This window comes from Pyrus communis, chromosome 10, assembly GCF_963583255.1.
Source record: "Pyrus communis chromosome 10, drPyrComm1.1, whole genome shotgun sequence".
Classification (NCBI taxonomy): domain Eukaryota; kingdom Viridiplantae; phylum Streptophyta; class Magnoliopsida; order Rosales; family Rosaceae; genus Pyrus; species Pyrus communis.
This window is the reverse complement of record NC_084812.1, coordinates 8,730,448-8,744,119: the sequence shown is the minus strand read 5'-3', so window position 1 is coordinate 8,744,119 and position 13,672 is coordinate 8,730,448. Positions and strand designations below refer to the sequence as shown.

Below are 13,672 nucleotides of genomic sequence, written 5' to 3'. Positions count from 1 at the left end.
TAGTATGATATGTATGTTAAAAAATTAATAATTTAAATATAAAATCTTTCATTATTTATATAAAAACACGTAATATATCATCTTCTTAGATAACATCAAAACCTGAAAGTGGGCAGACAAAAAGTGCATGTTCCCCCAATATGGGAACCCACAAACCCACTTAAATACCACTGAAAATACTAATTAAACCCTGTTCACCAACGCTAAAAGACTAACCAAAAAAGGCAAATCTTCTAACACCACCGCAAAATGCGTCAGAGTAATTAACTACTAATCCTAGGGCGAATTCGAAACCCCATTTTCCCGCCCAGTCACACCCATCACTTCAAAAAATAAATAAAAAATGGATTTGGTGATGTACGAACTTTAATACCTCTCTGCTCTTCCACCACCCTCCTCACTCTCTCACTAAATATCTCAAGCGCTTCTTCGCCTTCCCTCCTTTTGCTCTCTCCGCTTCCGGCCTCTGGAGCCCAGTCTCTCCGCGCTTCGCACTGAGAAGAAACGCTACCGCCGTACGGTTCTATTTCCTACATTTCATTTTTTTTGTTAATTTTTCCAATTTTTTATTTGGATTTGGGTGAAAATTTCATTTCCATGGCTATTTCTGGAATTTGAACCCTAGGGTTTGTGTTTTCATGATATCGTACAAATTTATTTGTCATTAGGGTTTTTTATTCGGTTTTTATGTAATTAGTGTTTGTTCTTCGCTTGTAGATTTTGAAATGGCGACTAAGAACGATCCGCCGGCAGATTCCCCGACTTCAGTACTCGAGGACGAGGTTTTCTTTCATTTATTCTGGAATGGCGTTTGTTTGTACAGTTTCTCTATTTGGGGATTTGTAATTTGGTGGAATTTGGAGGAAAATGCTCGTAGAAAGACATGAAATGCTCGAAAAAAGGATTTTTTTTTTTTTTTTTCCCTGAAGAAAATCTATGCATGCTTGTGTTTGTGTGTGTCTCTATCTTTCGAACTAAGTCCGAGTTAATACTCAATGAAATTTTAAGTTTTCGTTTGCTGTGTGAAATCAATGTTTGCACAGACATGCTCAATCTATTATTTCTGTGAAATATTGTGTTTCATAGTATTGGCAGACTTCTGGGCGACTAAGTAGATAGGTTTATTGTTCCGTTGTGTGGTTTTCGTTGGAGTTGATAAATTGGTCTAAATTTGTTTTAATCTTCTCGTAATGTTACATTTCTAGTTTCTTGACCCATATTTTTGTTGTTGATTGAATAATGTTGTTGCATTTTAATCATGTTTAAGGATGCATGTGAGACAAAGATCGACGTCAAGCTGACTGAGGTGGAGGAGAAATTGCTTGAAGAGCGGGTTAAGGAAGAGGAGTCAGAAATGGGAAAGGGACCAGAGCAGTTGCCCCACCTTAATGACACTCAGTATAACAAGTTGGATGAGCTCCTTACGCAAACTCAGCTGTACTCGCAGTTTTTGCTTGAGAAAATGGATAACATTACACTTGTACAGTCTCTTACACTTTCTTGAATGGTGAATTCCTTCTTTTTACTGATCAAGTTCTAAAATGAAATGTTTTACTAGGTTGGAGCCAATCAACCGAGTGAAACTGTTGAGGAAAAGAATGTTGAGGAAAAGAAAGGTCGTGGTAGGAAAAGAAAAGCAGCTGCCAATTTCGATAATGTAAGAAATTCTATGCTTCCTTTACTTTTCTTAAATGAGATATTTCTGAGTTTGGTTTGGTAGGTCATAGTATACATGGATTCCCATATAGGTGTAAATCAGATTAAGTTGATATTATATTGATTAACATTGAGGTTTTTAGTAGTCTGATTGCTCTTGCCTCCTGTACCAAGTCGATTCTTCTCTATTTGCCATGTAATAAATCTTGAGAAATCTTGGGAAAGTCTTATTCTTATAAGTTTTACTTTTCCATCCCTTTTGAAAAGCACGTCTTTATTTGATATTTTGGTATGCTCATTAAGTTCCTTGTATCTTCATTATATATTTAGTATCTTGACATCTTTACCTGTACATTATCATTTCCCAGAGGAAGGCCAAGAAGGCAGTTGAAGCTATGCTTACAAGATCTAAAGAGGGTGTGAAAATTGAAGACGAGAACCTCACTGAAGAACAAAGAATTGAAAAAGAACAAAAGGAACTTGTACCTCTGCTGACTGGTGGAAAGTTGAAGTCTTATCAAATCAAAGGTGTAAAGTGGTTGATCTCATTATGGCAAAATGGTCTGAATGGGATCCTTGCAGATCAAATGGGACTTGGAAAAACTATCCAAACCATTGGTTTTCTTGCTCATCTAAAAGGGAATGGAATGGATGGGCCCTACTTAGTGATTGCTCCTCTTTCTACTCTTGCGAATTGGGTAAATGAAATTTCAAGGTAAATTGTTTATATACTTTTTGTTTAACTGATCTGAATTTTTTTTCATCCTATGATTTTCCAACTTTAATTCCTCATTTAATTTCCTTTTACCCCAAAAAGGTTCACGCCTTCAATAAATGCTATTGTCTACCATGGTGGCAAGAAACAAAGGGATGAGATACGAAGGAAGCACATGCCTAGTAAAATTGGCCCTAAGTTCCCTATAATTGTTACTTCGTATGAAGTTGCAATGGCTGATGCAAGAAGATATTTAAGACATTACAGTTGGAAATATCTGGTGGTTGATGAAGTAAGTAATCTAACAAGTCCTACAGATACAGTTTCCCCTTCAAACCAACTATATAGCATGAATGTTGAACTTTTATGCATCTGTTTATTAAAGGGTCACAGATTGAAGAACTCAAAGTGCATACTGCTGCGGGAATTGAAACATTTACGTGTAGACAATAAGATTCTGTTGACTGGGACACCTCTACAGAATAATTTGGCAGAGCTTTGGTCATTATTAAACTTCATTTTGCCTGATATATTCTCATCCCATGAAGAATTCGAGTCATGGTAAGTATGATTTTCTGATTAATTATTGTTTCTTCAGTTTGATGGTTGTTAGCTTGCAACTTGTTCGTCTAGTGAGGTGGACATCCCACATGTAGTCTGGTTGACAACTTTCTGCCCCTCAGAATCTGCATAATGCAACTAAAGTACCATTGCACATGTATAACTAGAGGAAATGAGCTTCTAGCCTACTTAAATATTAGATTTTAGAAATCCTGTGATGAAGGCTAGCTGTTTAAGAACCATGCTATATGTTGGTATATTTTGCCAGTGCCACTTAGTACAGTGTAGTTGTATTTCTCTTCACTTGTAAGTGAGAGGTCTTAGGTTCGAATCTAGTGTAAATATATTGTCTTATAAATAAAAAAGGTCCATGATATGTTAGGTGAGTAGTTTTTGTGGAAAACTTGTGAATTTACTGTGTGGCTAGATTGTGTTAGTTTGTTGGATGAAAAAATTACGGCAGATAATGGTTCTAATATTACTTGAGCCCATCAATTAACTTACTTCAATCATGTTGTCAGGTTTGATTTGGCAGGAAAGTGCAGTAATGAGGCAATGAAGGAAGAATTGGAAGAGAAGAGAAGGGCTCAAGTATGTGTTCTTGCAAATATTGTGGCTTAAAATCTTGCTCAAATTTGAATTGGGTGATGTTGAATTGGTGTTCCATTGTCTGCAGATGGTTGCAAAACTCCATGCCATCTTGCGTCCTTTCCTTCTTCGAAGAATGAAGTCTGATGTTGAGCACATGCTTCCTAGGAAAAAGGAAATCATATTATATGCATGCATGACAGAGCATCAAAAACATTTTCAAGATCTTCTGATCAATAAGACATTGGAGAATTATTTACTTGAGAGGGGAGACCATGGTATGATATCTGTCTTTGCTGTGAAATTTTTGGACTATAGATTCCTTGTGAGAAATCTGGGGTCTTAATTTAATTACTTTAATTAACTAAGGCAGTTAAGGAGGTGGATTATTGGTGGGGCTTGTATTTTTGCCATGGTTTTAGGATTTATTATAGACTAGCTATTTGAATCTTTCCTTTTTATACTGCGGTAACACATTTTGTAATGTGCCTGTTTTATGGTTCTTAACCTTAATCAGGATATTGGACAAAGGTATACTATGTATACTTTGGCATGGTGTTGAAATGTGATGGTTAGCTTGGTGTCTTTTACTGTATCATATTATGCTGCGATCTGTGTTATTTAACAATTCTTAAACTTGCAGTTTGCGGTATGAAAGGAAAGCTTAACAATCTGATGGTCCAACTTCGGAAGAACTGCAATCATCCTGACCTTTTGGAGTCTGCATTTGATGGCTCATGTACTTTGCCTTGAATTGATTCAGTTTTATCATTTCAAATAGGTGCTATGCCAATGCTTATGCAGTTTTTTTTTTTTCGTCTTGACAGATTTCTACCCACCTGTTGAACAGATTGTTGAACAGTGTGGAAAATTTAGTTTGCTGGACCGGCTGTTAAAGCACCTGTTTGCCCGCAAACACAAAGTATGTCTACCAATTATTTTTGGATTTGTTTTAGTTTATTACTGGGTTGCTAATATCTTGAATTTGTATTCAGGTTCTTATCTTCTCTCAGTGGACTAAGATTTTGGATATTATGGACTACTATTTTAGTGAGAAAGGATTAGAAGTTTGCAGAATTGACGGCAATGTGAAACTTGAAGATCGGAGAAATCAGGTCTCTGGTTGGTTTGAATCAGAACTCTTAATTTTTCGTTTGAAATTTTTGAAGTTGAGTAGTTGTTGTATGCAATCTCTTTCTTTGGCCACATTAAAACTAGACTTAATTTTCCACCATGTAGCAACCCTTGTTTTCTCGGACTTCTGCAATGTAACATAATGGTTCAATCAAAGCATAACTGCCAAAATAAATGTGGTTATGCCGTTGGAATATATTTCTTGGCAGCTCAAACCTTCAGTTGCCATAGATTAGTGTTCTCACAGTATGTAGATTTGGGAGTTTATTTTCTCATTGCCCAACTTGTTTACATACTCAAATTTGGTTTTCCCCTCCCCTTGGGTTCAGCGCTTACTTTTGAACAACTATAGTTTAATTATAACTATTCTATTCCTGAAAGCAGATTGCAGTGTTCAACGACGTGGACAGCAGTCATAGAATCTTTCTTCTAAGCACCAGAGCTGGTGGACTGGGTATCAACCTTACTGCAGCTGATACTTGTATACTGTACGACAGTGATTGGGTATACACTCTCTCTGTTTAATTCTTTCTTTGATTCTTCTGCTTCAATTAAAGATCCATGAATGATTGTTTTCATTTCATATATTGCATGTGCATACCAGAACCCTCAAATGGATTTGCAAGCCATGGATAGATGTCACAGAATTGGTCAAACGAAGCCTGTTCATGTTTACAGGTTGGCAACAGCACAATCTGTCGAGGTAAGCTGGTGTTGCTTGCAGCTTTTTATATGTAACTGGGTTTATTTTATTTTGTTATTGTTAAAAATTTCGGAGAAAATGTTGATTAACAGGGTCGGATTCTGAAAAGAGCTTTTAGCAAGTTGAAGCTTGAACATGTGGTGATTGGGAAAGGGCAATTCCATCAAGATAAAGCGAAGAGTAGTACTGATTTCCTGGAGGTTAGTTGCCCCCCTTGTTTGTTATGCTGAACTGAATTAGAAAATCAATTTACGGAGTCTGATGCTGTTGATGCATGAATCATCCAAGCTCTTTCTTTTTATCTCAATCATAATTTCGTAAGTCTTCAATGGTCTGAGCTGAAATCAGTCAGGTTAATCAGGATCTCGCTAATTTTTGAGTTGTGCTAAATTTGTTTCAGGAAGAGGATCTTGTAGCATTGCTCCGAGAGGAAGAATCTGCTGAAGACAAGATGATACAGACAGTTATCAGTGATGAAGATTTGGAGAGGGTGTTGGATCGCAGTGATCTAATGGGCAGTCCTGCTGATCATGAAGAAGAGAAGGCCAATGGTGTTGCCGATGTTCTTCCCCTCAAAGGCCCGGGTTGGGAGGTGGTGCTGCCTACTGCAGGTGGAGGCATGCTCTCCACCCTCACTAGTTAAATTTTAACAGCATTCGGATGTTGAACTTGGTAGGGTTAGTCGGTTTATTCAAGTCCGATGACTATGGATGTTTTTTGAGTTAGGGGTAATGAGTATCGAAAGGCTAACCCCCGATGAGCCGAAATGGAAGGGCTCGATCATTTTGTATATGATCGAATCGAGCTCTACTTTGCATTGGAATGTCCAAGTTCCATTCCAAGACACTTGTTGAAGTGTAATTTTAATGCGAAGGACAACTTATTTCATGTTATTAGGAGTTTAACGAATGAATGTTATTTTTCTTTGATTTTGTTTCGTTAAAATGGATGTGTAATATTGTTGTGTTCGCTAATAGTCAATTGTTTGATCCATTAACGTGGTTGCTTAGCTTTACTCAAAAAAAATGAATATGCAATGCTATAATTCAAAATATATCAAGGAAAATTGACTAAAATTTCAGAATCCGGAATCTCTTTGTGAGAATTTTGAGAATATATTTCGTTTATTATACATCGTGTGGTTATTAATTATTTTAAATATTTTATTTAAAATTAAACACAAATCGTATTTGATAAAAATTAATTATAGAGTATAATAAGCGGATACGATTCAGAATTCTTACTAAAAAGATCCGAAGAGGATCTGTTGGAAAATCCCATATTTGTTAATTTCAATTCCCCATAATTCAAATCTTAAACGTTTTTTTTATCAATGAAAAATATTTGGCAAAAAAGTTCCATTGCCGGGAATCGAACCCGGGTCTCCTGGGTGAAAGCCAGATATCCTAACCGCTGGACGACAATGGATAATTGTGTTAGTGACTGTACTGTTTTACATAATAAATGCATAAGCTAACCCTCCCGGCAACTGAACTTTTTCTCTCATCCCCCAACCGGGAAAATCGAAGAACAGTCCAGAACTGGTCTAACTCGTTGAGTAACTCGGACAGCAGCAGATCCAGTACAAACCTCTTGGTACCTCTCTATGCTATTATCCCCACCTCTTCTATTTATTTAATTTCTTAGAAGAAAAGATTACATTTTTATTGCACAATCTGAAACTGGTTAATTACTGGTTGGCATGTTATATGCTGAAACATGTTTGGGGTTTAAAATTTGGTGGATTTTTAGTTGGGTGTTTAGGTTTCTGAGAATCCCATGTTCTTGAAACTTGAAAACGTTGTTTAGTTACCATCGTCTTTGTCTTGGTGGAATAGTTAGGTGTTTTACCAAATGCATTTGCTGGAGAAAAAGCTTTGGCCCAACACTAAAAGGGGTCGACCACAACCATGCGTATTTGTTGCTGTTTAAAAAGGGAGATAGAGACTTGACAGCGACTTGGAAATGATCCATGTCTTTCGAGATAATGCCTGGTGGAATCATGGGATTTTGAGGTTGCCTTTTTTGAGTTGCACTACCTTGTCTTTATTTGGTGTGTGAGGGTCATGGAATCATGGAGTTGGCATGCATAATTTGGTTTCCAGTTTACAACTCCACTGTTTCCACAACGTTTGAGCAGTAACAATTAGTTAATAAAGTCGTAGATTTATCCGGTTATATTTCCTCCCCCTTTTCCTACCTAATGTATTTCATGAGAACCTTTTGTTGTTTTATCTGCATTGTTCAAAATTTTATCGCTTCTCCGGTGCGTTAAACGTCTCAAAATTATATCAATATGATGCAGGGGACTGATACTGCTGTGGCTATCTTTTCGGCCTTAGTTTTCCCTGTACTCCTTCAGGAAAAATCTTGAGTAGTTATGTAGTTTTATGCTTTGGCATCTCTCCTTGTAACATCGGCAGGCTGTGGCCATGATAAGGGAAACAAGATTTTTGTTGACATTATCTATGTGATCATGTATTGACAGCTCATTTAATTTGTGGTTAAAAGACTCATTGCTCACATTTGATCCATTGGGATATTAGTTGATGTTACTGAAGCCTTAAGTGATAGTCTTGGTCCACAAGCTCTTGGATTACTCTTTCTGGAATAAATGATTACGTTTTGTATCAAACCTTACAACTCGTACACAAACTAAGAGAATTACAATTTGCTCACATATGCACACACCATAAATATGAACCAAGTTTGGAGGTTACTTCCTGTCGATCATTTTTCTGTTTGGTTTGTAGTTTTGTTCCAGGTGAAGAAACTTTGTTTTTGATTGTTCTGTTGACGGGGTCATTTTGTTCTTCAGGTTTAAGTTTCGTCTTCCAACTGAATTATAAAAATTAGAACTCATGTAGAAAGTTTGAATGATACATTGTTTCATGATTTGTCCGATATTATTGTGGGATGAGATGTTTATGTCTGTATTTTTCCCATGCAGCTCAGCATGTTACTCAGCATAACTTCCGTATCCCTGAAGTAAGAAGATCAAGGTGCTCCACTAATGCTACAGTTCTACCTTGGGTTATTAGCACGAGGAGAAAAGTTGAATTTGGTAACATAAATTAATTACTTTTCAAAAGGCGCTTTATTTAGAAAGTAAATTGGTAACAACTTTAGATGTTGCCTGCATTCGTACTATGATTTATCAAATCCATGCTTAGCCTTTTATTATAACTTTGTTTCTCGGGGAATAATATTCAATTATCATAACAGGTGCAGTTTTAGAACTATTTTAGGCTGTTTCGCGTTGCCTTTGTGAAGACACAGACTAGAAAGAAAGAAAAAAACATAAAAAAACAGAAAGTCTGATATATATTTCTTCTAATATGTCAAAATTTTAGTTTGTTTATCATTTTTCATTGTTAATTCAAATTACATATTTGAATTCTTTAACGCTGGAAAAGACATAGATTGCACTGTTGTACCAAGATCTGCACATCATAGGATAATGTCAGTTTTATGTTATCTCTGTAATTGCATCCAATTAACTCAACTTCTGAATTGATGCTCTATTGATTTCTAATATGTGTTTTTCTTTTAATGTAATAAAAGGGAGAGGAGGATCAAACAATGGCAATTTTAGTAACCCCAACGCGAATGCATTTTTTGCTTGTATATCATTTTTCATGCACCTGTGTTTTCTTGGTCCCCCACCTACAGGACTGCATTGTTTCTTTTCCTTCAAACATGGCCCAAGGTCTAGTATGATGAACTAGGGAAGAAGAAAAGGTAGAAATAGAACGAAAACTGAGTGCTGTCAGTGGCGTACAAATGTCATAATTGCTTTAAAGTAATAAGTAAATGGCCCCAAGCATGCCCAAGTTATGCAGGATTTCTTTTATCTCAGAAGAGGATGAGTAAGAACTATGCAACAAATTATTGTTGTCGAATACTGCTTTTGTTTCTTGTTCAGTTGAAGTTCATATCATTTATTGCTTTAGTGTGCCTTTGGATAGAATAGATTGTTCCATGAAGCTCTATTCGATTATATCATTCTAATACTCGAAAGAGATTATACGTATATAGCCTGTTTGCTTTTAGCAGTTGGTGCCACTTGGAGACTGCAATTACCCTAACCCTAAAACCCAAAGGTAAGGATGATGATGGGGTTGCCCACTAAACCAAAAAAAGGAGAAGATTTTTATTATATGACCCGAAATGGTGTATTCTGGGTGGGAAAAAGGTGGAAGTAGTGGCAAGAAACTTTATGGAACATATTAGTCGTATCAAACACTGTTTTTCCACTAAAGTACGTTCTTCGTCTGCATTTCTTCTAATCGATTGGAACATTTTAGTTGTATTCAAATATAGAAAACCATAGAAACCGTCACTGCTAAAAACTTCGAACCATTTGTGAAGATCCGTCTGTCACAGTAGTGTTCAATTAGTTCATAGAGTCCACTGAAATTTCCCTTTCTAGGCACCTGGACTTTTTGCAGGGGTTTGGCTCAACTTAGAACAAAACATGAGTCATCTGCTGTATGTTAAAGACCAAACAAATGATGTGGATTTTGTATGTTTCAGAGGAAACACAAACAATGCAAAATTCAGGTTATGGATTATGATAGATGATTCATCCAGAACAAGATAACGCTATTTTATAAAACACCTGTACTCTTTAGTCTAATGCTCTAATACTATTAGGTCTAGCTGTCATGAGATTATTAGCCTAACCACGTATTTAGCTGATAAGAAAGTGCAAATACTCGGTTAAATTTCACGAAGGGCCGAAATTTTCGGCCAATTAATGATTCTCTTCCCACTAAGTCTAAATTAATCTACATCTTTGTTGTATCTTTAGCTTATACTGGCCTAAGAATGCCATCATAGAAAACCCTTTGATTAATTGTTGTATTAAATAATGATTATATATGATAAATTAAAAAATTATGGTGTTAATGTGTTGATGTATTCATTCACTTTGTCTTTGTGCATGAATCCTGACCATCTAAGTATTGAGGGGACCATGTGTTGCTGCTTAGCAGAAAGGGCAAGTTCACCCTTTCTTTTCTTTCTTTTGTGCTGGAATGTTGGTGTTCTGAGCTGCTTTTATTGATGGTTTTACAAATTTTTAATTCGCAGAATTGATAACCACACACCGTTTTTCTCCCTCGATGCTCATGTTTGATTTTGCTTCTTGTTTCTGTTAGATTTATTCAATCCGATGAGTCCATATAATCTCCTTTTTAACTTTTTTGACTTTTTTGGCTCTATGTTTTGCTTTACAGAGGTAGGCCTATGTTGCCTTGATTATGTATTGCTTAAAGCCTCCCCCCGTGTGGCACATCTTTATGAACTTTGGTTCTTCTCCAATACATTTCCAGAACCCTGTTTCTGCAACTTTTGTTCTGTCAGTGCTTAGAAAACGAAATCATTGGAACACTTTGGATCCTTCAATCTTTATCTTTCTGTTTTTCCTATTTTTTCTTATATGGTACATACTGCTTAGTGGTCCGAAAATCAACAGTTTAAATCTTGCATATGAATTGTAAACCGTACTATTGAGTGGGACGTAATATTGTAGCCAAACCCCAACAGAAGTGGGTTCTTAGTAATATGTATTGATTATGGTAAAATTGTTTCTTTTCTTTTTGTTCTTTGGTTGAGCGGATGGATTTGAACTTGGGATCTCTTCAAACTCTGAGAAGAGAGAAATTTCTATACAAGTCATTGTAAATGATAAACTTCCAACTCAAGATTTTCCCATGTTTATAAGATGTAGGAAAATGTTCCTTTCTTACTATTCTTTACATAAGATAAAAACTTGGGTCAAGATTTTCCCATGTTTGGTAGGATCATGTTCAATATAGTAGAAATTCCAAAAGGCAACCTTACCTTTTCAAAACCCTTGAGGCAAACTTTCCTTTGTTCTTAACCTAATTCAATATGGTTCTAGTTTGCCTCGTCTCTTGAATGAGATAGTCTAATTAGGACAACTCTTACATCATCTAGAGTTTCAATAAGAGATGTCCTACCAATCATGTGGTCGGAAACTCAGTACAAATTTTTCTCCTTGTGAAGATGCTCTAACAAGCGTAGTTAGTGTTTCGTATAATACAACAAGTGGAATGGATGATGCCGCATGTTAAAACGAGAAGACACACATAATGGTGTATCATTAGTGAAGCAAGAGCAAATGGTCAGCCATGCAAATTCAAAATTGTTATCTCAAATGTGGTCCTGCAACGCAGGGAGCCCTATTTATCTGATTGATAAAGCAATGGAAGGAAAAAAAAACTAGTAAATCGGAGGGCAAGGAAAACATCATCATTTTTTTTTTTTTTTGGACGTTAAAATTTCCAACCCCCATTTAAATTGCACAGAAAATTAACAAAGCTATGACCATAATATTGGTAGGTAAATTTACATTGTTGGTCCTTGTAATTTGAGAAATTTTTCATTTTAGTCCTTTAGTTTTAATTTTGACAATTTTAGTCTTCTATGATGATGCATAAAATTGGATCAACAAAATAGCAACTAAAGTCCATCCAAAAGTACCAAGTAGTGATGAAAATGTAATCTGAAATGGTACTTGGGTGATACTAATCAACTACTCTCCGATAATATAGTCATGTATTTACAAAGATTGTACACAAGGGAATGTTGACGTCATTTGCAAGCATTGTAAGAAAGGAGTATGGACCAGACGTCGTGGATGTATTCTTAACCTTCTCTTCTGCCTGGTTGGCTAAGCATGGACGTCTATGTTCCATATATTATGAACTTTCAACACAAAAAAAAGGAATTTTAGGGTTTAGGAATGTTCATACAGAGTCATTACACTTCAAATGTCAAGTTAGTCGTGTACGATAGATGCACATGTTGACATGTCAAATTTTCCGTCTTCACTTATAACGGGCTAAGTAACTGGTGACCAAGATTGCCCCAATAGATCGGAAGAGGATCCAGCCTGGATCTCTCCCATCAAAGGTCCAAGATCAAGTGATCATACCCGTTGAAATTTGATCCAACGGAACCTGCACAGCTTAGCTGAGGACCCAGTCACCCAAATGATCCCACTTTATACATTACTTTCGACCAACTTTGACTGAACTGACTAGTTCATTTTCTTTCTCCAAATTGCACTTTTGGCTAGGTAGTTTGAGTAATTTTCCACTTAGTTTGGAACCTTGGATTCTGGCCATTTTAGCCATGTAATTGTAGTTGGTCTATTGGTTGGTCTATTGGGAAGAGGATCCAGGATCTCTTCCATCAAAAGTTTAGGATCAAGTGATCCAGGTTGTTAAAATTTGATCAAACGGCTACAAACAATGAGCCTTTTTAAAATTATAATAATTGTAACCGTTGTATTAAATTTCAACGAACATGATCACTTGATCCTGAATCTTTGATGAGAGGGATCTCGGATCCTCTTCCCAATAGACTAACCAATAGACCAACTACAATTACATGGCTAAAATGGCCAGAATCCAAGGTTCCAAACTAAGTGGAAAATTACTCAAACTACCTAACCAAAAGTGCAATTTGGAGAAAGAAAATGAACTAGTCAGTTGAGTCAAAGTTGGTCGAAAGTAAAGTATAAAGTGGGATCATTTGGGTGACTGGGTCCTCAGCTGAGCTGTGCAGGTTCTTGGAGCATCGTGCGGCCACGTTTGTAAGGCGAACCCGCTCGTGAGCAATGATTGATTGAACTAGTAACCATCCTTGGTTTGCACAATCATCATCATCTTCTTTCATGGGCTCACCTCAGTCAGCAGTCAGCAGTCAGCTGTGGACCTCCCCTCTCCCTGCTATCTGCCCCTCTTCTGCCCTTACGTCAACACTTAACATACATCAATTTCGAAAGAGAAACTTGTATGAAATTGTTACCAATTCAATAGCGTTTTATGTGGATAATAGGTTATTCGAGTGTATTTAAATAGGTATTATGTTTATATATAGATTTCTACATCATAAAAATTTCATCTAAGATTAGGAATAAGACGTAAATAGACATGCTTCTTGCATATCTCTTGTATTTGGGATGAGATCCTATTTACCTCATCTCTTTGGCCTCCTGTTGAATTGAAAAACCTTTTGATTGTCCATCCTGCTGATATAATAATAGACATGATAAAACCTTATTTCATATTTCTTGTATCAGTTTTTTTTTCAAGTTTGTTACAAATAAATCTTATATTAATGAGATAAAAGATTTTGTATGAGCTTATAAGTAATTAATTATTAATTTACTTCTTATATTGTTAATTATTTTATAATAAAACCTTATTTGTTCTTGTATTATAAGTACGAGACATTACTACGACATGATAGTTGTGACCTATAAATAATTATTCAATTTA

General features: G+C 36.1%; 1 protein-coding gene, 1 long non-coding RNA gene and 1 other non-coding gene across 3 annotated transcripts; 2 read left to right on the top strand and 1 right to left on the bottom strand.

The window, feature by feature from the left end:
- The first annotated feature begins 382 nt into the window (after window positions 1-382).
- LOC137748816 (ATP-dependent DNA helicase DDM1-like) lies at window positions 383-6,294 on the top strand. The gene is made up of 16 exons (XM_068489006.1): window positions 383-515; window positions 718-782; window positions 1,268-1,480; window positions 1,559-1,657; window positions 2,025-2,371; window positions 2,474-2,663; window positions 2,757-2,932; window positions 3,454-3,523; window positions 3,609-3,798; window positions 4,164-4,259; window positions 4,348-4,442; window positions 4,516-4,635; window positions 5,039-5,158; window positions 5,259-5,357; window positions 5,450-5,557; window positions 5,758-6,294. Exons 2-16 carry the CDS (start codon window positions 726-728, stop codon window positions 5,998-6,000), a joined length of 2,223 nt encoding a protein of 740 aa, XP_068345107.1. The 5' UTR covers window positions 383-515; window positions 718-725; the 3' UTR covers window positions 6,001-6,294.
- A 419-nt stretch (window positions 6,295-6,713) lies between these two features.
- On the bottom strand, window positions 6,714-6,785 carry TRNAE-UUC (transfer RNA glutamic acid (anticodon UUC)). The gene has a single exon. It is a non-coding gene; the product is annotated as a tRNA-Glu (tRNA).
- A 44-nt stretch (window positions 6,786-6,829) lies between these two features.
- On the top strand, window positions 6,830-8,549 carry LOC137749056 (uncharacterized). Its single transcript, XR_011070147.1, has 3 exons — window positions 6,830-6,953; window positions 7,200-7,372; window positions 8,308-8,549. It is a non-coding gene; the product is annotated as an uncharacterized lncRNA (long non-coding RNA).
- The last annotated feature ends 5,123 nt before the right edge of the window (window positions 8,550-13,672 follow it).